The 23,555-nt window shown below is 41.0% G+C and overlaps 1 protein-coding gene across 4 annotated transcripts in view; it reads left to right on the forward strand.

Annotated features, from left to right (window-relative positions):
* The window catches only part of dyrk4 (dual-specificity tyrosine-(Y)-phosphorylation regulated kinase 4), a 35,413-nt gene that overhangs the window by 2,179 nt on the left and 9,679 nt on the right, over positions 1–23,555 (forward strand). For 2 of the 4 annotated variants that reach the window (XM_058646581.1, XM_058646580.1), the window contains exons 3-6: positions 19,483–19,566; positions 22,249–22,401; positions 22,503–22,653; positions 22,854–23,017. In XM_058646581.1, the coding sequence (XP_058502564.1) occupies positions 19,483–19,566; positions 22,249–22,401; positions 22,503–22,653; positions 22,854–23,017 (552 nt within the window). Of the gene's footprint in view, positions 1–13,458; positions 13,693–16,729; positions 17,214–19,482; positions 19,567–22,248; positions 22,402–22,502; positions 22,654–22,853; positions 23,018–23,555 lie in introns of those variants that run through there. The other 2 variants (XM_058646582.1, XM_058646583.1) reach the window with 2 other exon arrangements.

Consider the following 23,555-nt stretch of genomic DNA (forward strand, 5'->3'; position numbering starts at 1 on the left):
TAGCAACCAGCCGAGAAATAACATTCCCCTTTTATATACAGTCTATGTTCCATTTTCTTTTTAAATGGACTTTGATCTCACTTGGACTTTCTCATTAATCAGTGAGCGCGCTGCTAACAGTTTGTTAGCTTAAGAGACTTAAGATAAATGTGCTGAAAATGTGATGCAATATGAGAAAAAAGAAGAAAGCGTCCGAGGCAACGTTTCTCAGCCCATATCAACAGCACGAGCGCATACTGACCGATATACAAACTCCACCGTCACACTGTCAGTTCAAAAGATTTTCCTCATTTTCAGGATATTAATAGAGAGCGTGTGCGTCACCGCAAAATCACAGACGCAGGCAGCTGCTCTCAACAGATGCAAGGGATGCTTTCAAGATGAGAGACCTACGCAGAGACAGCCAGAGAGAGAGCGATGAATGCTCGAGACAAGAGGTGTGAGATGCTCCTGTAAAGCAGAAATCACGCTGTACGGATGATGACGAACCTGATCCTGTAGTTTTTGTTCAGTCACAAGAGATGAACTTTGAAGTTCTTCATTAATGTTGGTCTGCAGCACTGATGTGTGCATCTCTCTGTGCTGTGGGGTTGGTGGTTTTTAACCTGTATTGTGACAGGAATGCAACTTGGCTAATAACTGAATTTACATTTACATTGTACATTTAAGCATTTAGCAGACGCTTTTATCCAACGCGACTTACAAAAGAGGATAAAGCTACATAGAAGAAGACTTGGAAAGAAATCCACTAGAACAGTGGACTGACAGAATTAATTATCTCAAATAATTGCTAATATTTTAATTTTGATGTTTAAACAGTGAAAACACAGAAAATAATGAATATATGATTATTTATATACAGTATGTCATTTACCAGTTGTACCATGTTTTAGAACAGAGGTGTTAAACTCACGGCTCGTGGGCCACATGCAGCCCTCCAATCGGTTTAATGTGGCCCACCATTTAATATCAAGTTATAATGAATTATAGCATCATGAATGACACATTTATTATCAACCTTATGTAGTTCCATATCAGAAGAAACACTTGGTAATTCTGTGAAGAAAAATATCATCATTGCAATATCATGATGGAGTATCGTAATATAATTTTAATTATTATATATTCTCATATAGCCAACAGTCACTTTTCCCCATAAAGTTTGGACTTTTTCTTCCACTTGAGCGCCCCCTACTGACCAGACTAGATGCTCACTGGCCCCTTTTTTTTAGATCATAATCAGCAAATTGTCTCACTGGAGAATCGGGAATAAAATTATATATTGTTGCATTATTTTATACTAACACCACATGATGCAACACTACGGATAACAGATTTAGTTTAGTTAGTTTGCATTAGTTTGTCCTTTCTGGGCTACTGTAAAAACTTCCATCCATTATCTATCGTGTTATCCTCCACCGGAGAGTCGCGACTGTAAAAATGATCCAAAATGGCAGTATAGCTGACCTGGATCCTGACATATAAATATATAAACGGCTCATTCTGGGTAATGAAAAACATCAAATCATACAATCGTGTGACTGTATGCTGTACAAAAAAAAATTGAATATATTAACTTTAATTTTTGGGAACATTTTAACACTCAAGTTGGCGATTGAAGCAACTTAGTCATGGCACAATAATCTAAACCGTGCATATTATTTCTCCCCATCACAAACTCAGGAGATATGACTGAAACACGTGAATGCACTGAATGCTTCACACATACACAGTAGATCATGACCTCGGCTGTTTCTGTGCACTCACTGACCTAAATTCGGCAGAGCATTGTCTGAGCCGACCCACACACATGGCCCAGGTTTTACGCCCCCGCGCTGCAGAATAGGGAGTGTGCCGATCCATTATCTGATGAAAATGCCCCTGATAAGGTTTCTCTTCACTGCTTTGTCACTCGCTGACACCGGACCCCCCCCTGCTTTAAAGGCGGCCATTTAAAGGGAGCACTCACCTCTGCTGCATTACAGGCTGATATCAGTGTCACCGCAGCACAGGGTGGCTGAGTATCAAATACGCGATGTGCTTGTTTGCAGTCATGTCTGACCATCTTTTTTACTTACACTCTTCAGCCAGTTTATTAGGTACACACGGTGTTTTATAAAGTGATGCTATGGAGCAGTGGTTCCACCTGAGAAAATATTGAGCTCTTGAAGTAACACCATCATCACTAAATGTTAAAATACAGTGGTGTAAATAGGCCAAGCAAAGTCAGCTATTTTCACAGGAGGCAGATTTATTCCCAATAAGATAATTTGCTCTCTCATCATCCTCCTCTTCCTCACATATACTTCGCAAACCGGTATAGTGAAATTAGATTAAGCTGGAGCGAGAGATAAGGTGACTCTAATTATTAATATTATGCCTCAGCTCCTTTCAAATACCCTGGTATATGCAGTAGAATGGGATTTCTGATTTTAATACCACCACAGGAAGCCGACGTACTACTGGCGGTACACATACCACAGTTTGATTTCACTTCATATCAAGTTATATGTGATTTCTGTATGTTTTTTTAAATGAATAGATACATTTTGCATCATAAACACATTTTATTGCAAATAATTATGTACTGGCATATCACATAGACCATTGTTTCTCAATCATTGCATAGACTACATAACTGTGTATTCTGAGTTTTATTCTGAAACTAGTATTCATTCCTTTGCTAGTTCATCATTCCCTGTCAGGCTCTTTCCCACCAAAATTCGACCCCACCTGTTGCCAATTTACAATACTCTCTGTATTTAAGCTCCTCAGGGTCAGCAGTTGCATTAATACCTGGGGTTTAAATTTGGTTGCAGTTAGAGAACATCAACTCAACTCAATGTGTCTGCAGTGGAACTATTTGCATTGTGTAGTGGCTGCACAGGTTTATTATTTGAAGTAATGACAGCATTGGAAAGATCTGGGAAGAAAGGGTGTAATGTTGTTTTAATGAGGGTTTCAGCACATGTAGGAATTACAGGTAATGAGAGGTTTTGCAGATAGGTTTGCAATAGAAGCAGTGAAGTTAAAACAATATTATTATGTGGGAGAAAATACTGTGGAGACAAAGGTGGGTTATGGAAACCAGAGGAGTAATTCAATACAAAGTAAAAACAAGTCAATCATAGATGGCAGACTTCACCCCATGTGGGGTAAAGTAATAAAGGCACCAGGAAACAGGGAAAGTAAAGGAAAGAGCAGGTTATAATAACCAGGTTGAGAATCAGACACAGCAACTAAACAAGTAAATATATATATATATAACATTGCACATTATAGCAAAGCATCCAACAGGGGTATATGAATATTGTCAGGAGAGAGAAACTGTAGAGCACATATTCATACTGTGCAGGAGATTTTTACAGGAAAGGCAGATAATGATGACGGGTCTGCAGAGAACTAGGTGCATGGGGGAAAATGTGACGAGCATCTTGGAGAGAGTGTAGAAAATAGACAGGGAGGGAAGGAAGGTGATGTACTGATGTCTGGCTATGACTGGACTTTAAAAAAGGATTTAAGATGACCATAAGAAGAAAGAGAAGCTGAGGGTGGCAGTAATGCAACTACATGGATGTCAGCTGCCATAAAACACCAAAGAAGAAGAAGACTTTGTCTTTGTCACTCCAGTGTAGATTGTTCGCTCACGTTCTTCACATGTTTTTGTTGACTTTTTTGCTCCTTGGTTTTGTGGAGTCTGTTTTGGTTGCCTGGATTTTTTTTGTGGTTTTTTTTGGGGTTTTTTTGATCCCCACCTGCTCCTACTTCCAGTGAAGTGAGTTTGAACTCTTCATCAACTGTCTTCTCTTCCTCTGACTCTCACCTGTGTCTCTTGTCACACTGAGGTATTTTGTGTAGTGGCTTCCTTCACTTTCCAAAAACCACAATGAGCTGTAGGCACCGTAACTTCATTCTGACGCCAAAGACAGGAGATATAATCCAGTTTAAGAATGTTTAAAAAAGATAAAGGCTCAAATTACACTGGTCACACGGTTGAAAAAACAAATATGCATTAATTTTTTACCGTGAAATATCTCTCCTGTTCATAAAAATGAACAACATGAATGGAAATGTAACTGTGGCGCTTACAATTTGTTTTGAAAGCAGTTCACTGGCTGTACCTAATAAAGTGGCCAGTGAGTGTGTTGTAGCATGCATGAGATGGAGCTTTCACGTGTGCAGTGCAAGTTGATGCAGGCATTCATGTGTGGCATGAGCGAGGCCTCTGGTTTGCTGGCAGAGCTGTCACATGGCCCGTGCTTCCCCGGCATGTGAGTTTCCACGTTTTGTTAGCACCGTAATAGACGTAGGCATATGGCAGCATCCACGCCGCTGTGCTGTGGATGACTGTGCTGCCTCCCACAGGCCCACGTAGCATCACTGGCAACGCCTGGACACTGTCGCGGCAGAGGCCGAGTCTGATCATGTCACTTTCAGCACGTTCCTGTGGTGACAGGTGTTGCCGTGCCGCTCCTCAGGGAGCAGAGCTGGACTTGGACTCTCCCTGGGTCTGACAAACATTAATTGGTTTTCACAAAGAATTCCGGGTAAACAGCCACCCAGGGAGTTGTGTTAATGAGTGCCTGGCTTGGTTGTGTGTGTGTTTTTTCTTCCAGCAGTGAGTCATGCAATACAGAGCTGCTAAACTGGGTATGCCGACGTCCCCCTCCTCCTCCTCCTCCTCCTCGCACCATCTCCTCCATCTCCTTAGGCTCAGGAGCTTTGTTGTGTAATAATGTGTGAGGTCTTATCGAAAATATGGTTATGTAAGAGGACGACTTGCTGTTACCTTGTTAGGTTCGCTGGTTCCTTCATGAAAATAGAGCCGTACACATAGTTTTTATTGTATCACAATACTGAACTCCAACAGCACTTTTCACTTTAAGCCTCATGCTATTTAATTGCTGTTTATTTTTTTACCTTTAACCGACTATCTAATGTTGCTGTCCTTCACTGGCCTCTGTTTTTGTTGATCTATGCCTCTGACATGCAGTTATTGATCATTGTTTGTGAGATTGTGGACGTGGAATAGCTGCAAATGAATTGCCCTTATTTGAGTCCATAAAGTGGTGTGAATGTAAATCTGATTGCAAAACATCAAGTTTTACCAGCTCTTATAGTGACAACAATATAAACCAAAAAAGTAATAATGAAGAAACATTAAATTTCAATCCCAAAAAAGGTTGAAATAAACGTGAAAGTAAAAAAAACATTTTTGCTTTACAATTATCGTTGTTGTTGTCAATAATCACTCACTTTTCCACGACTCATAATTGTGTTACATAACTTTGATCACATTAATCAGGCTTAGGCTTGTTTGTCATCCTTGTGTTGCCAGAGTGTGTCAGCGTTCACGTCCAATATCCGCTGAATGAAAACAGACTGAGTGCTGTTGTTTACCCCTCAATCAAACACATGGAATCTAACTGACTGTGGAACAGTATCTGTATCTCTAGCTTGTATGTGACACCCAGAGACAATAAGGGGCTTTTGTTTGCCTTTTGTTTGCCCGTCTCTGCCACACATGTCATCTGATTAAACCCTGCGGTTTGTACTAATTGTTATAATCTGAACCTCTGGCAGTGTATTGTCGGTGTCAGTCCCCGCTCGGACATGGGTATCCCTTTTTGTTCAGGTGTTGACGAAAGCGGATCGCATTGCGAAGGTTGTTGTGAAAGGTGACGGGCGAGTTAGTACTTAAGGGATCAAAAGAAGGGCTGACGATGCTTGTCTTACCGCAACGGCAAAGCTGTGCATCGCTCCTGTGGGACTGAGGAGGAGCAACTGGTGTGAGATGGTTGGATGATTACATCAACATATGTTTGTGATCTGAAGGACCTATATGTAAGAAATGGGATTTATTAAGTCATAAAATGGCCATGAAATGTCATCAGAGAATGAAGAAACATATTAAATTGACATAGTGGCTTCACGAATGACAATGGTGCAGTCAGTGTATTCACTGGGCCACAGGGTGTTTTGGTCTTTGGCAAGAACCTAAAAAGCCTCAGTACCCCCATAAAAAATGTCTTGACCAAAGGGGAAGAAAAATGTAGAAAAATATAGATGCCAGAAACTGAAGAGGGAAGTTGAATATACGTAGATGCTGGTGTGGATAATTGTTGAGAAAATGTCTAGAAAAAAAAAAAGAACACTTTTCAGGTTTTTTAAGCATATCATTTTACTGATGTTACAAATAAACAATAAACTTTTTGTGGATTAGCATTAAAAAAATCTATTGGATGTTTCAGTCCACTAGATGGTGCCAAGTGCAAACTCTCGCTAGAGCTGTTGTTGGAGTTTATCACAATATATGATTTCGCAAATACTTTAGTATTAAAATACTTCGTATTTTGCAATGTCTTGTATCATAATATCATATAGAGACTTTAATATTGTGACTTGAATATCGCAATGCAGTATCGTGGTGTTGTTGTCGTGAAAGCGGGGAAAGTTAAGGAAAGTTTAAAAAAATAAGACAATTCTGAGAATTTGAAAATGCAAAATGAAATACAGTGACTTCTAAAGTGTGGGCCATGGAGGCCCTATACTTCTTTATCAGGGTCATTTGAGGACAAAGTGAGCAGCACCAGAGTGAAGCCGTCATCACTCGGTCAGAACTGGCTGCCCGAGCACGGAGTCTCCATCCTCAGGTTCTCAGACCCGCCAGAGCAGAGTCTGGGTCACTGAGGTCGACACCTGCATCTTCACATGATAGCTACAGTAGATGCTACAGCATCGTAAGCATATTTACCATTCAAAGCTGTAACACACACATACACACACATGTGCCTCAGCTATTTTGCAAGTGTTATTTTAGTTTGTTGGTTCATCCGATCCGCTTCACTGAAATGACAGAGAGACGCTGCGTGGGGGGAGCGGAGCCAGACGTTGGGCCCTGGGATGGGAAGCAGCAGAACCTTGGTGAGAAAATGAGGAAGGAGGTAAGACGTAATATGCTGTGGCAATTTTGGGATTCTATCTCTAAGATATTTTTTTCGTGGGTGGTTTTTGTTGTCTTCAGTTCTCCAATTGTTGGCAGCCATCTCACTTTACTCTATGCACTGTGTAGCTGTTGTGCTTCTGCTTTTGTCTCCATCGCTAGTGACGTAAAAAGAATCACTTCCTCTGTGTGGTGCGGGAATGTCGCAACATACACTGCTATTCTGACATGGAATCCTTGATTTAAACAGGTTTTTCACCTGTAGGAATGTGCTTAATAGTCCTTATTTTGTCGTGTTTCTTTTATTATGTTCTGCTCCAATTGGTATCTTTGTAAGACACCAGTGGAAACGGTGATTTCATCAACATCTGCTCTATTTTTTGGCACATTAGAACAGCGTTCAATATCATTTTTCCTCATCAGTCAGATCATGAAATGACACAGAAGTAAAAGATGATAAACAGTAACTACTGTAACATTGTCCCTGGGAGCTATGGTGTTGTTTTTTCCAGCGTTTCCATGACATCACACTATAGTGTTTTAAAAATACTGGGTATACTGACATGAGTTTATTATGTAAGAGACTTGAGAAGCACAAAGAGAGTTGCATGGAGGTGATAGGCTCACATAGTAGAGTGTGAACTCATCTTTACAATAGCCATTCCCTTTTTTTTATTACCAAGCCATTTGAATGAATACTATAGCTCAAATCTGCCAGAGAATATTCATGTTTGGAGAAATGTAGAATTGTCATCTCTCACAAAAACTGACACATTTGTTCTTAGCAGCAAAAATCAGCTTCCCCAAAACAGTTGTTTTTAAAGGGTCAACATCAATGTCAACCCTGAGCTTGTTTTCTGACTGACTGGAGCAGCAGGTTTTTAATTGCAGAGCCTTATTTTGGTTCGGTACTTGTGAAAGAATATACATTACTTTTTATGTAAGAAAAAGCTTTTTGTGAAAAAACCTTCACAGTGCAGAATAATCTGGTTTGCCACGTGTTTTTCCCGGCCCGACTCAGCCCAGCTTATGACTTAGAGAACCACTTCTCAACCAGGGTCATGGAAACCCCCTGACCTGAGGAATGATTTGTAGATGATGACTTTGCTGAAATGCAATCAAGACGAGAGCACAATGTGCAGTATCGCTGTTCCATCTCAGGTATTGATTGGTTGTTTGATGGCGGCAGCATCTGCGATGCGAAGGAATAAAAGAGAGGTGGATGATGAGAGAAATGAAGAACAGGGTCAGGACAGACATTATATGTGGATTCATTCATCTGTTTGGTTGTCTGACACCATTTACTTGACTGACTGGGACACAGGACTAGATTAATACAAAGGGGAAGGGTAGTTTGTCTGTACTTCAGATTAGCCTCAAAAGTGAAGGATTAATTTTGCAGACTTACAGTTGAGACACGGGGAGGAGAGGCCATTGTTTATATAAAAATGGTCCAACACTGTGTTGAGCAAGGCTGAGAAATTGACCCTGACCCCAATTCTCTCAATTTCTGTGACAGTCTGGGTCTCTGTCTGACAGAGGAGACAGACAGGGAGCTCAGCTGTGTGTGCGTTTGCAGTTAGTACAGAATATTAAATATTACAGAGTAAAGTGTTACGGAGCATGAGAGGATTACGTGTACTCTCTGTATGTAGGTGGTGTTGACAGACTGGCACAGCTGACACAGATGTGAGGTAGTGAGTGGGTCAAAATGGACCTCCACTGAGCAGCGCGCGCACACACGTCATCATTTATTCATCCTTTAGCAGAATCACATCACAATGATTTTATTAATGACTCCACTTTCAGTGGTAAAAAAATGTCAACTATTACTGTTATTCTTGCAAATTATTATTAATTATATTCTAAATAAATTTTGATTTCATTATCCAGCCCCCTTTGATTTATTAATAGTGACGTTTAAACTATAAAAATGTGTCAAATATTCAATGTTATGATGGCATTTTGTCAAAAATAAGATGAACCTCTTGTTGGAGTGTGACCCCATGATAGAACCTGTTCAGTTTTCATAGTGGATCCAAATAAAAGGACAGAATTATTTCACTCTCTCTTTAACATGGCAGGATGTGGTGGTGGAGGTATATATACTCTGATTGTCCTTAGGCTTTCTACTCATTATATTAGCACTTAATTTATTTTACCTTTTATACACTACTTTTAAAAAGGGCTTAGAGTTAACAAAGTGCTCTGGCAGACTGAGCCAAAAACGGGACAGGACAACATGAAGGTCACATTAGGTCAAATAAAAATCAAGGGGAAAATATTGTGCCGAAGCAAATAAATAGATAAAAATTGGTTTTTAAAAGGCGATTTATAAGATTCCATAGGTTAGTCTTTGAAATGTTCTGTTTTCAATGATTTGTTCCAAATGATATGTTATGTTATTATAAGTTTGTATGTATTTATGTTATAATTTGCCCTGTGATGTTCCAGGGTGTAACCGCCTACCTTTATTTTTTTGCTGGTTCACTGCACTACTTAATGTCACTAAGTCACCCACTTTAACCTTGATTACACTTTAAATCCACTCACTGGCTAATGCTGTGTTGTTGTTTTTGTTTTTTTATCTCACCCACTTGACCGCCACTTGATCAAAACCCTCCACACGACTAATGAGATTCAGCTTGGCTCGAGGAACCCTTCTTAATTTTCACATGCGTCCACCCTTGATCCCCTAAACCACACACACACACACACACACACACACACACACACACACACAAATACACAAAATCCCTCAGTATTTTTGATGGAGGATGTTGATGAATGATGAGTTTATAAAGGGGTAATCAGTCAAACATTCAGGATGGGGCTTGATTGTAATAACAGTAATTGAAAAACATGGAAAAATGCTATTATTATTGTAGTGTATTCTTTTATATTTGAATGCACTGTTTCTATATAGTGTGTTGCCGGATCATCAGCCACCAGCTGCGTGAGTCAGGTTCAAGCAAACTCCTTAGGCTTTGTGTAACAACCTAATTATAGCAAAGGCTTCAAATTGAGATTTCCATATACCCAGAATGCTACATTTATTTAATATCACGGAGAGAGTTAATGTAAATTGTGACCGTGTGCCACTTGTGATCAAAGGGAAGTCTTGTTTTAAAATCATTTGAGTTCCACCTAGCGCGATGCAAGTCGGAGGGTCGCCCGCAAACACCCTGTTAATCCATTTAACTTTTGCCGAGCACTTTGTGTTGCCAAGCGCCATTAACATGTCGTATGTAAGTCACATTTGAGCCTGTAATCGCCCGTGCGTCTGTGAGTGTGTGTCGAAGTGTATGCACTCGTGCCAGCTTGTGAACCTGACCCATATCTCACATGGTGACATGCTGTCACTGAGAACAGCCTGCTGTGTGTGTGACTAAAACTGCAGATGCTGCAGTCCACCTGCCAGCCAGGTCAAACTATACCCACACTCCTCTCTGCCAGATGGCAGCAGACACTGATACTGTCTGTTTTGGCCAGTGGCTCATGTCGCCTTAGTTCGCTTCATCTGGCACCTGAGAGTGATTAGCCAAGAGCCTAACAGAATGTAAGGCCACAAGGTTATGATGCTTTAAGAGGAATAATTTGGCTCTTCCTCTACAGAGCCTCATCTGGCCCGGTAAAGCCTGCCCAAACACCTGTTGTCCACCTGATCCAGATCTGGCCCGAGGCTCCGGAGATGTGGGAAATGCCTTTGAATGGCGCAGAGCCATGAATTAAATACTGTAAATTAAAAGCCTCGAGACGAGCGGGACGCGATGCGGCAGCTCGTCCTCTGTAGAGAGGCTGACAGCGCAGTAATGAAATACAGCACCCTGGTGCTTCATGCTACAGGAATAGCAACATTTTTCCCATCACCAAAACAAGGTGATTTACAGATTTTATTTTTGGTGGAGGGAGAGGAACACCTGTTATCAAAGATAACCGTGCAGCTCATTCGGAGTACATGTCTTATAATAAGATGAACTGAAAATGTAAAGCTCAGGTTAAGTTTAGTTTATTAGGATCCCCTTTCACTGTTACACCAGGCAGCAGCTACACTCCCTTGGCTCCACATTTAACATGACACAAGACAATAAATTAGATAGATAGATAGATAGATAGATAGATAGATAGATAGATAGATAGATAGATAGATAGATAGTCTGCTGCGGGTCTAGTGGGAACACAAAATGTGTTTTTAACTTTTAATTTTTGCATTTGGTGATTTTACGTGCACGGCCAGACCCTTAAAAGTGCACTCAAAGAGTTAGTGAAAGACAAAGATGATGATGATGAATAAAAGAATATTAAACACCAAGCGCTATTAAATCACCAATACAATAAGTCACTCAAATGATAATAAAGGGGTAAGATAATCTGCCATGATTTGCCAAGTCTTCACTCTCCATGTCCCCGATAGCTATCGATAATAAAGTAAATCAGGTGACCGATCATTTCATTTGGACAGCATTGGAATGATTGGCTGTCACGAACCAACCAATAGAGATAATAATCACAAGTAAAAACATAAATGTCACAGAAAGTGCATACAAAATTCCTCCAGTTCCACCAGAGGCTGCCAGTATTTGGGGTGAGGGCCTTTAAAGGGCAGACAGCGGGGGGGGGGGGGGATTTTCCAGACTGTAACTGAAATGCGTGGAAGACTTGAGAGGTATTTCAAACCAAGGAGCTTGTGGGGTCACGTTCCTGTTGCCTCTGTCGTTACTGATCAACCAAAACCTAGAAGCTGCTGAAATAACTAACACAATAAAATGGACCATTAGAACCACATTATCCTCACAGTGTGAGGAAAAGGGCTTGCTTTGTCTAGATCCTTCACCAACTGGATCTTCTTGGATGATGGGGGTTGAAAGGTTATTTTATAGTCAACAAAAACTGCTGGATCTACATCTTTGGCCCGAGTATCAAAAGACGCACAGAGAGCACTTGCTGCATTCCAAAACATTTGTTTTTAATGTTCTAATGATGTGAATCTTCTACTAGGAACCTTCCTAGAACTAGGGGCAGTGGCAGCCCAGCGCCCAGGGACCAACTTGATAGATTAAATGTCAGTGCCTTGGTCAGAGTCACTAACAGAAACATTACCCTGACACATGTTTTGACTAACCAGTAAAACAATGTGCAGTATTTCTTGTGTTGACAGATCAGTACACATTTAATTTAGCTGACAAGATCACAACAAACCCTAGAGAATGTACTTTTAACCTCAGGGCGCAGGTACAGGATGACCTGCATGCACGCTAAAATGGACATTACATCATTTGTTCCATGGAGCCGCTTGACAAGATCTGATATTACACTATAAACTTGGCACTAACACTCCTTAATGAAACCATGCTATGCCTTAATGATGGATTCCTAATGGTTTGTTTGGTGCAGTCATGTACGATAATGTGTTGTTATCCTTTTAGTGAAAGACAAATTCCCTTAACAACTACCTGCAGTATAACGCTCACATACAGCAGCCTCTGTGTCTTGTCCTGCTGTGGACACTGCTGTGGACACTGCTGTGGACACTGCTGTGGACACTGCTGTGGACACTGCAGTTTCTTGCTGCTGTGTGCAGCAGGCAGGAGGCCAGCAGCAGCCAGGGAGCGGTGGGATAATCTTTCACCTATACGCACTATTTGTCAGCAAGACTGTATCCCGCAGGGATTTGTGACAGCAGCAGTGCAGGTGAGGAGCGGCAGAGGAGGAGGAGGAGGAGGAGGACGACGAAGAGGAGGAGGAGGTACAGCGCAGAGATGTGCAGGGCGAGGTGGGGTGGGAGGGGGGGTGCAGCAGGGGCGTGACAGCCCCACCGACTTTGTCTCCAGGATACAACGGCGAATGAGACGGCAGAGGAAAAGGTGCAGGCGTCTGTTTAACCCCATGGGAGGCCCATTAGTGCGGTACCTCCTCCCTGTCTGACTTCCTCAGCCCCATGAAGAGCCCACCTGGGAGGATGATGGGATGTGTATCTACAGTATCTTCCCGTCTCTCCTTGTCTCTCCAGTCTCATGACCCCACCCCGCCAGCAGCAGCTCTCCCAAAGGCCTCCTTCAGAGGAAGCTGAGTGCCAGGCCCCTGCTGCTGCGTCTCCGGCTCAGGATGGGTCCCTTGTTGAGTCCCATCCATACGTCACTGGAAGCAGCATAAGACAGAGAGCACTCCCTCACTGGTTACAGCAACAGCATCCTCTCATTGTCTGCCTGCAGCCTGCCTCTCTCTCTCTCTCCCTCTCTCTCTCTCTCTCTCTCTCTCCTGTCTGTGTCCGGGAGCAGAGTAAATTAGTTTGGAGGAACGTGAAGGGGGTGAAGAAAACACACAGACACCGCGGTCTCAACTCGAATATATGAAAGAGATGAAGTCCAGAGTGGAGAGTTCAACATCAACATGATAACTGAAGTTCTGTCAACTTTGTAGAGATCTGTATTCCATCAAATGGAGACAAGGAGCAACACTTACAGTTTCCAGACGTGAAGGAGCAGGAAATGCCGGCCAGCATCACGACCATTCTTCATTTTGCCGCTGGTGGTGTCTATTTGATGTCTGACCTGACGACTAACTACCTCCCCCCACTCTGGTTGGAAATGGTGGTGCCCGGATGCTGAGGTGGGCTTCAGGGTGTGGTTGAAGCAGCATGGGTGAGATGTGCTATGTGGGAAGACGGGACCTCACCCGCCTGCTGTGGTTTTAACCTCCTCCTCCTCCAGAACTGCTGCTGGGGCAGGAACAGGAGGGTCCAACCTGAGGTAGGTTTAGAGGCAAGATGGGAAGAAAATATTTGTTTTCCCTCCAACTATACCCAAATCTGACTCTCATGCATTTTATTTCCCATTCCAAGCATTTAGGTCTGTGTTTAGAGTTTCTCACAGGTAGCTAAGACTTTGTTTGTGTCATGCGTGCATGCACTGTGGTGCTTTGCTTAATTGCTTGCCATGTTGAGTTGTACTTTTTTTTTCCACTATCTTTTCCTATCTCCAGTGCTTTGTCACCTGGGAGACAAAGTGCACACAGAATAATGACTCTCCCAGGTAAACAGTGGCAAGTTTTACCCAAGGTTTACTCCGACAGACTCTCATTTGATGCCTTTTTATGCCAAGAGTAAGATGACATTATTGTCACCACTCTACTCTAATATATCATATTATGTCAAGAGGCTACAGCTGATTTGCTGCAAGAGTTCAGCAGTTTGTGTAATAAGCTCACACTGGGAGAGAGAAGCAGCCATGACCTGTCTTTTAAAGGTAGAGTGAGTAAAATAAAATAAAAACAGATGATTGTACCATTTGTTACATCCGCTGTCAGTCGTACCAGAGCCTCAACCAAAACCATTCCCTGCTTTATCATCACCCATCACCTTTACTCTTAACCAACATTTATAAAACGGACATTATCTGTACCGAAGAAGACCTTGAACAAGCGATTGGACAGAGCCTGTCTTACTTCGTCCCCCTGTTTCCAGTCTTTATCATAAACTACACCATCCAGCTGCGAGTAGCATAGCCTTATATTTAGTATAAGAGATTGGTCTTCTTTTAATGTAAAGGCCCCGTCTGTAACATTTACCCTCACAAAAATATTCAGGCCTCATATATAGATCTATAACTTTGAATTGTATGTTATATTTGCATCCATTTGGATGACACAGTTTTTGAGTTCAACCACATTACTGCCACCTACTGCACTGGAGTGTGGTGAAAAAAATATACTGAAAACTGATGTAACCAATCTAGTACATTTTAATTAAACAAATGATGGTTGTTTCACATTTAGTCATATTCAAACTACAACTGCTAAAATTAGATTGTTGTTAGAAGGAATTTGATTGAATAAAACCTGAAAATAAGATTATTTGAATAAAATCAAGTAGTAGTGAATACTTGATAATTACCTATGACATTGATCGTTTTTCGTGAATCTCTAGTGTAAGTGTGAATCTCTTTAAGATAAAAAAAATCACTTTTTTTTATAGCCTAATACTGTGTTCACACTGTACGCAATTCAGTCGCTTCGCTTCGCTCCCATCCCACTGCAGTCTCACCACTAGATGTCACTAATTCTTACACACTGGATCTTTAACCCTCAGCAAAAGAGAATATATTCCATAAAAGTAACTATTTTGTGGAAAATCCCCTTTCACTATATTCCTACAATGATGCAATATAGATGTAAGTGCCAAACACAGATTGTACATGGAAATATGCAGCCTGTTTTTCAGGTTATATAAGATGAATGTGTCTTACTACTGCACTTGTTGTTACTAATCAGGGCAGATTTAAAGGAGCCCATCTCCCACTGCTCCTGACACTCTGTTTCCTCCCTGTGTTCTACTGAGGGGCCACTCCACCATCAGGGGCCACAACTCACTCCGTTTCTCAGTACAAATCCTAACGTGTGTCACATGTTAGTTCTTGTATGCTGCACTTTCACATTATGTCCAACCATAGCCTGCAGTGACGTTCCTGTTTGTTTATCATACAGTTAGTTCCTGAAGTACATGAACAGATTAGGGAATATGGGGGAAGATTAGCCCAGATTATTGATGAGGGTAGGAGGAGCAGCTTCTTGGATAGCTGCTCATGTTGTCCCTCAAGGCTGAGGCTGATTACTGAAGTGGCCACTGCTGTTGCATAACTGTCATCCAATCATATTCATCTCCCCTGCACTACACATGCAGCTGAGGTGTTTCTCCCTCCTGCAGAGGGGAAATAATCGAATGTCCTAGATAAATAATTGTGACAGCGACATAGTGTTAGAAAAATTACTGCTCTTTTAAACTGGTATACTTAGAAATCTATAGTTTCTTTTAATTTCCTTTACTTGCCAATGTAATCAATGTTTGAGTCCTTTCACAGTTTAGTAAATGTTGTAGTTGTAGTAGTGTTTTTTTTGGCGAGGAGTATAAGACACCAACGTAAACAACCATCCATCCATTGTCTACAGCTTTATCCAAAGCTCACTTCTGACACTCCCCCCTCAGCCCTTAATTTCCCCCGCAACAAGACATTTAACCATCAAAATGACTCTGAAATTGTTAAATTAGGGTAAAGATCCTGCATACTTCTGCTCTAAAAAACTAAGTTTTAGGAATTAATCTATGGAAACCAGATGACTAGTGGGTTACTGTTATTGAGATAGTTTCCTCATGTTGGCTATTTGTGCCTTTAATTAATTGATATGATCAAAATCACAATGTAATATCCAAATCTTATTAGGAATACATTTGTCGCAAACAGCAGGGTGGAAGATTTTGACTTATTATCTCATTATTCTAACTTACTTTATCATTATTCGGACTTACTTTCTCATAATCATGACTTACTTTCTCAAAATGATGACTTATATTCTCTTTATTCTGATTTAGCTGCTAATTCTGACTTACTTTCTCATTGTTCTGATTTATCTCATAATTGTGACTTACTTTCTCATAATTTACTTACTTTTTCATTATTCTGACTTACTTTCTCATAATTATGACTTACTATATTTATTTCTCAAGTGGCGGAAACGTGTTTCCATACCCATTAGATGTTGTGAAGGCATGTAATTGAAAAATGTGGACATTTGTTTCATAATTTTGTCAGAATAAAACTGCCAAATTCTGAAGCTCATGCTCGGTTTTCCTTTGCTTTATTACTATATCTGTCACAGAGCTGGAATTTGCTTTAACGACTCTTGAGAAAGTGAAATTCTCGAGTTTGTTTGACTTGACTGGAGAAAGACGATAGTGCCGTGTGGCCACGACGTCGGTGTACCCTCGTTTTCTCTGCGCTGTGTTGGAGACAGAGAGCGCATCAGTCACACAAACAGTGCGTGGTGTCGGTGCCTGGACGAGAGCAAACGGATATAAAACCAAATCTAAATCTGGACAGAGGCAGCTGTCAGCGGCAGAAACCTGAACAGGTGGCTCCTTCAGTGTCTTAGCAGAGCGCGTCAAGGCGCAGAAAACCTCAACAGCTTGTCTCTGGTCGCTAATCCCTTTCTCTGACGACAGCGCATTCACTGTTCGAGCGCGTAAAACCAGCAGCGCGGCCGCTCTTAGGGTCTTTGGAAGTGATCAGTCATCGGGATTTGTACTCATCAGACTCGGTGTTGGACGCGTGGACATCACCGTCTCTGTTGCTCTGAGGCTGGATTGACAGACAGAGTTGGAATAAAATGACTCTCTCTTGGATTTTATAATCTCTTCTGTGTGTTTGGATTCTCAAAGAGCTGTAAAGACTCACACTGAAAAACACAACACAGCATGTTGCCAGAAATAAACAACAAGGTGAGACACTCTGGTTTGGTTCTGGACCTGTGTATGATATATTATGGCATTAAGTGGTGGTTTTCTTTTATTATTACACTATTATTCTAGATAACTAATCACTGAGAGAGTTCATGATGTCATCTCATTTATAATCAGATTTTAAGTTTTCCATGGAATAACAAGCACCTTTTTCTTCCATTTTTCTTCATGAACGTTTACTGTCCATTCACTTGTCTTCCATTCAAGTGACTTGACTCATTCCAAGAATGTCTCACTTTTGGAAACATTTGCATTTTTCCTCCACAAGTGATCCCACTTAAATGCTTATTTCATATTCCACCCCCTTTTCTCCTGATCACTCGCCAAGTCATGGTGAAAAATCTGATCCATTTCTATTTCAGTCGATGTTTAGCCTCCTTATTCCAGCGTTTGTTGTGCTGACAGATCCTGCAGGTCTATATGTGTTCCGGTGTATTTTTCACACCTTACATGGAAAGTGATATAAATTTAAACGTTTACTGTTTGGGGGATTTTGTGTTTGACTTTTTTCAAATGACAAAAACAACTGATGCCACTTTGGATTGATGTGGTGACTCTGAATGCATCGTTCCCTGCAGTGACAGGGCGATTATGGGAAGAAAAATGAGCTGGACAAGTCAATGAGCACGGTTTGTTGATGTTTACACTCAGTTACTTGTGGTTTTATTGCTTTGTTGACACTCTGAAACAAACTGAGCCTGGAGGACACTGTGATCCAAAGGCGCTGGTCCCACACGTCCTGCAAAGATTTGGATTGAGAGTCGGCACTGTTCTTGACTTATTTCCATGGTGTTAACTCAGTAATTTACTTATGTGACTTCATCAGAGTCACCTGAGTGCAGATAGACTGCAGTGAAACACAGGAAAGACAAATAAATTGCATTTGATTGACTTTTACATGTAAAAGGGAATTATTTTATTTTAGGCATCAATATATAGACATCCTCATTGTAGCCATACATCTCTATATTCTTTTTATAGTTGCCACGTGCTGTAGATCATGTTGGTCATTTGGTTTCCAAGTAGCCAGGTTTACACAGCGGACCTTCACACATGAAGCTTTGGACGCAAACCTGCCACAGTGCACAGAGCAGAGATAAGATAAGATTAGATACAGTAAGATAAGATAAAATTAGATAGGGTAAGACAAGTTAAGATAAAATAAAATAAGACAAGATACAGTAAGATATGATAAAATAAGATACGACAAGATAAGATACAGTCAGACAAGATAAAATAAGATGGGGTAAGATAAAATAAGATAAGATAAGATAAGAAAAAGATTTGATAGGGTAACATAAGATAAAAGATAAGACACGTATATTCAGTAAATAGCATGGGTTAAATATTAAGTGTTAACTTTGTACGATTGCACGTATGAAATATTAAACATATGAATTACAATTATAATTTTGCTCAAAAGTGGATGAACACTGGATAAATCTGAGGAGTTTATAATGTAAATAGAAATTAGCTCTGCTCTCAATGAGATTATTTGATTCTACCAACTCCAAAACTGTCCAGTGTCCTGCTTAATTTTGTAAATATTGTGTGAAATATGTCTCCTCCTGTTTTACTGATACGCCAGCACGGGTCACTGAACCTGTGCTGGAGCTGGAACGTTCTACCATGCTGCCTATTTTTACTCATAATCTGTGTTATAGCTTCAGATTAAAACACCCCAACACCCCGCCTCATCCTGTCCCCATCCCTCTCTTTCTTCCTGCCAGGCTGGCAGAGTGGGTTTAGCACATATCCCCAGATGGGGCTAAAGCTTCACTTCGCCCATATGGTGTCCTCGAGCGCAGTCGCAAGCTCGCCCACTGATTAACAAGGCACGTGCAAAAGCTGGCTCGGTGTTTGTATAGCTACTGTTGTTTTTCTATTTTCATCAACTCATTCAGTACACAGTCATTCAGGTTTTTGTCTTGGAGACACGTGTCCACTTCTCTGCCAGAATACAGGAGCACAAACCAGCAGAGAACACTGGATGCAGTGAGAGCAACGCTGTTGCTGGGTTTTGTAGAAGTGATCTATTTTAGGATCATGGTGCATTATTTTTTGCAGCCTTGCTGAGCTGCCTGCAGGCTGTGTGTGTGTGTGTGTGTATCTAGGCAGACTTGCTGCTATAAAGCCTTAAGAGAGAGAAATTGTGGTCCCCCAGATTGTTTTTTTATTTGTTTATTATTTCTAGCATGATGTAAATAAAGATAACAATTTTTATGAATCACCCACTTTCGTCCCACAGACGTCACGACCGGAGGCTTTCCCTCACCCGCACAGACTCCCAGCAGAGGGAAGCAGGATTGGAACAAACCGACCCTGCTCACAGGTCAGCACTCACAACCACATCCACATCCACCCACGCAAGATGCGGTAGCCGCTGACCCAGAACACGCAGCAGCAACACAATGCCTTCTTCTCCCTTCAGTGCTTGACTTATGTAACGTACGTTTGAATCATATCACCACCTACACACGTGGCGTGAGACGTGAGTGAAACTACACAAGAATAAGTCAGTGGTTTTATAATAAGTTAAATGAATAATATTTTCATTCTTATGTCATTTTTGGGTTGTTCTGATTATTACTTTTTAGTATAAATAAGGATTTTGAAACGTTAACAAAGCAGCTGCTTATAGGAAAGTGCCTCATAATTACAGATATGTAAATGAAAAGTCCTGGTTTGCTGCTTGAAGCTAACCAGGAAGTAAACATATACTGAATAGCCACCAGGGGGCTCTGTTTGAATGCAAGTGTCTACTTTTTTTTGTCAATTATTGTTCTGTTTAGAGGGAAAATGACATATAACAATGAGTGGACGCCAGTTTGAGACCAATAAGAGCCTGGTTGCAGTTGACGTCTGTAAACACCTGGTTGAAAAATTGCAAATCTTGACACCTGAGACTTGTGAAACATTAAGATCGTCCATCGAGATATTTATTATTGACCCCAAAGGGCTTGAAAGTGGACATGCCTGCACACGTATGTCTGCACATGCTGACATGTTGTCACATATCATAGATCCCCCCCCACAGTTATATACAGGCGCATGTAACTGTGTTTACTTCCTCTGCCTGCATGCAAGCAACTATATTTAGCTCTATCTCTATGCGTCATTAGCAGGTTGGCAGATCCCGCAGCAGCTCTTAAGACGTGGGAAATATCAGGACGTCTATTGTATCTATAGGATTTTGCGGTTAATAATTAATGTGGAAGACTGAATATGTCGCTAATACTGTAGCTGAAGGTCACACAGTAGCAGTAGCTGAGTTTGTCTAAATGAAGCGCTGCAATGCAATTTTTAAAACTGATACTTTTCTAAGGTTGACTGTGAGTGTGTATTTATACAGTGAAATCAAATGAGTGCACTGGTTAAAATTGAGCTACTGTATATAGCTAAATATCCAGTGTGTAACACCTGCAGGGATTGAATGGCAGAAATTGATTATACTACTAATATCTGAGTGTTATTTTGAAATGGTAAACGAATCATTTCTGCATGTTATTTAAAAACATACACAGGCCCAGAACCCAGAAGTCTAATTTTGCCCTTCATTGCCAAAAGCCGAGCCTTTTCAAAGCTGCGACACGTGTAATCGTGTGTCACAGAGCAAGCAGAACGGCAGCCAGAGAAACGCAGGTCGCTGCTCCTCACCGTCTCCTACAGAGCCGCCACAGACAGACTCTGTCAGGACGCGGACCCAAGAGGCCTTTGTCCCCATTTCACTCTCACCCTGATCAGTAATTCCAGCCACCGCCTGCTACGGGGGGGGGTCCCGGTCACGGTCACCTGAGCCACCATGGATTTGCAATGGGATGAAGATCACAAACTGAGAACACAAACAGTGTAGCCCAACAAGACGGTGAACTGAGAAAATGAAGGGGCTGCAACAAGCTTAGATGTGAACATTCTTCTCCTGGCTCTGTCTCTGTAATGGTTTCTACTGGATGTGCTGTTCAGTGTTTGTGATAAGTGAAGCAGAGGAAGTTGCCACCAGGGGGCAGCTTCAATTATTTTATTTGAATGAAAGTTTGTAGTCAATGATGTTCCTACATTGAGGGAAATAGAGGATGAAGCGCATCAGTGAGTGTACCGTCCCACAGATGTCTCGTTGCAGATGATCTCTGTACATTTCTGGTTTTAAAAACTGATATAGTGCCACTAAAAATATAATTTAGGAGCTTCAAAATGGGAGATCAACTAAGACTATGTCCATTTTGTTATATATGGTCTATATTCCTTCAGAAATAAATATTTTAACAGCCCATTGGGAGTTCATGGGCTCTGACTGTTGAATTGTATTGTATTGTATACAATAAAGTATTTTTCTTATTGTTTTTCATGCATTAAAGGTCCAGTGTGTAACATGTAGGGCGGTTTAATGACAGAAACTGAATATGCTACCCGTCTGTGTAAGTGTAAAATTGTTTCCAAGCTACCAGTAGAACTGAAATCAGCACCAAATGAGAACATTTTTTAAATCCAGGTTTCAATCCTGCATTTTACATTCCTTTAATACTGTTTTAAAAAATTAATTTTAGAGTAAATTATTGTTTTATGCTTAATTTTAGTCTTTCGTTCTTTTTATCACATATATTAATTGTGTTTTTGTTCAAAGTGTACATTTTAAAAAATGTAAATGTAATTTTGTTTTTATGTGAAGTACATTGAAGTGCCCTTCTTTGAAAAAAAAATTATTTGGTTTTTGTTGTCTTAGAGAGCGCCACCATCTTGTGTCGCCTTGTTTCTACAGCAGCATGAATACCTATAACAAGCTGGGGTGTGTTTTGTGTATTGAAGCAGAGGCTTGCTATGCAAATAAAGTCCACCATAGTTTCCTGTCAGCTGAAGAATGAGCAGAGCAGTCCTCTGTCTGTTACAGTCTACTGTCTCACCATTAAATGTCAGCAATTCCTACGCACTGGACCTTTAAATACCAACGCTGCTATAAATCTTTACAATGTGTCCCCATTGAAAGCAGCAAAACATTTAAACGCTTCCTGATTTGCAGAAGTTCAGCTCTGGTGTCGGGACTTTGCCTCAGCTGGAGCCACCGGTGGTCCAGGTCGTGGTCAGCAATGCCAAAAACCAGCACCAGCAGTCGGACAACATCCTGCCCCAAATTGCCAACAAAGGGGGTCAAAACAACTTTCAGTCAAACTCAGTGAGCATTTTCTTTGGTCTTACAGCTAAAAACTAAAGAAAGGAAAAATATCAGACATAAAACTCCCCTTTTTTCCCCTTGTGTGTGTTTTCTTTGGACAGGATGAGAGGCCGAAGCCCACCCAGCCATTCACCACGCGATTTGGCACACCGATGGACAAAGTGCCATTCTCTCGCAATAGCAAGATCGTCGGCAACAAAGTCGAGAAGGAGAAGGCATATGAGGGTCAGAGGTTACCCATGACACCCACAGGTATGTTTTTAAGGATTAAAATAGAAAACAACAATATTAGAAAGCTGTCGAGATGTTATCTCATCACAGAATCTTCTGGAGTAAACATGGATCACAAATAAAAATAGCATTTTGGCATTAAAGACAATCAATAAGATAATGATTCATCCTCCTCCTCCTCCTCCTCCTTCTCCTCCTCCTCCTCTCACTTCTTGTTGCAGAAGCACTGAAGAACTTCAAGGACCGACTGACGGGGTTTGAGCAGGAGGAAATCATGGACTACTCAGAGATCTGGTTCATGGGTCTGGGCTGTCAGAAAATCGAAGGTTGCCAAGGAACTCCACAAAACTCTGGATATGACGACGAGCACGGAAGCTACATCAGGGTAATTTGACACTGTCGTTGCTTCGTACAGTGTATATAAAGACAGATAATAGTCTGTATTTATATTGCACTTTATATACGTTGCCCCAGGTTCTAGGTTTCACCTTATTAAATCTAATTTAAGCCACCAATCATCAACGACCATCTCACTTTTCACAAGTAAATGCTGATTAAACACAAACCCACAGGTTTAAAAAGGCCTTTTTAATCCGAGTTTACACTTGGTTACATAGAGTGTCACCAGGTGTCACCAGGTTCCTTGACTATCTTACAAAAAAGAAAAAGACTGGCACACACTGGTATAATGTCATCCTTTAATAGTGCAAAAAGACTAACAATTCAAGTAACTATTGTTAACAAATAAAAAAAAAAAAACACACACACACACTATATAAATGTCACTCTTGAAGGATTAATTCACCGCTGGAAAGATGAATGTTGATCAAAACTGGGTCATCTATGTAGTTTGAATGTGAAATAATATTTCAGGGCAGGCAGAATATGTATTTTTGACAACAACGACAACAACTCCCAGAGTG

The sequence above is a fragment of the Solea solea genome, chromosome 12, assembly GCF_958295425.1.
Source record: "Solea solea chromosome 12, fSolSol10.1, whole genome shotgun sequence".
In the NCBI taxonomy this organism is placed as follows: domain Eukaryota; kingdom Metazoa; phylum Chordata; class Actinopteri; order Pleuronectiformes; family Soleidae; genus Solea; species Solea solea.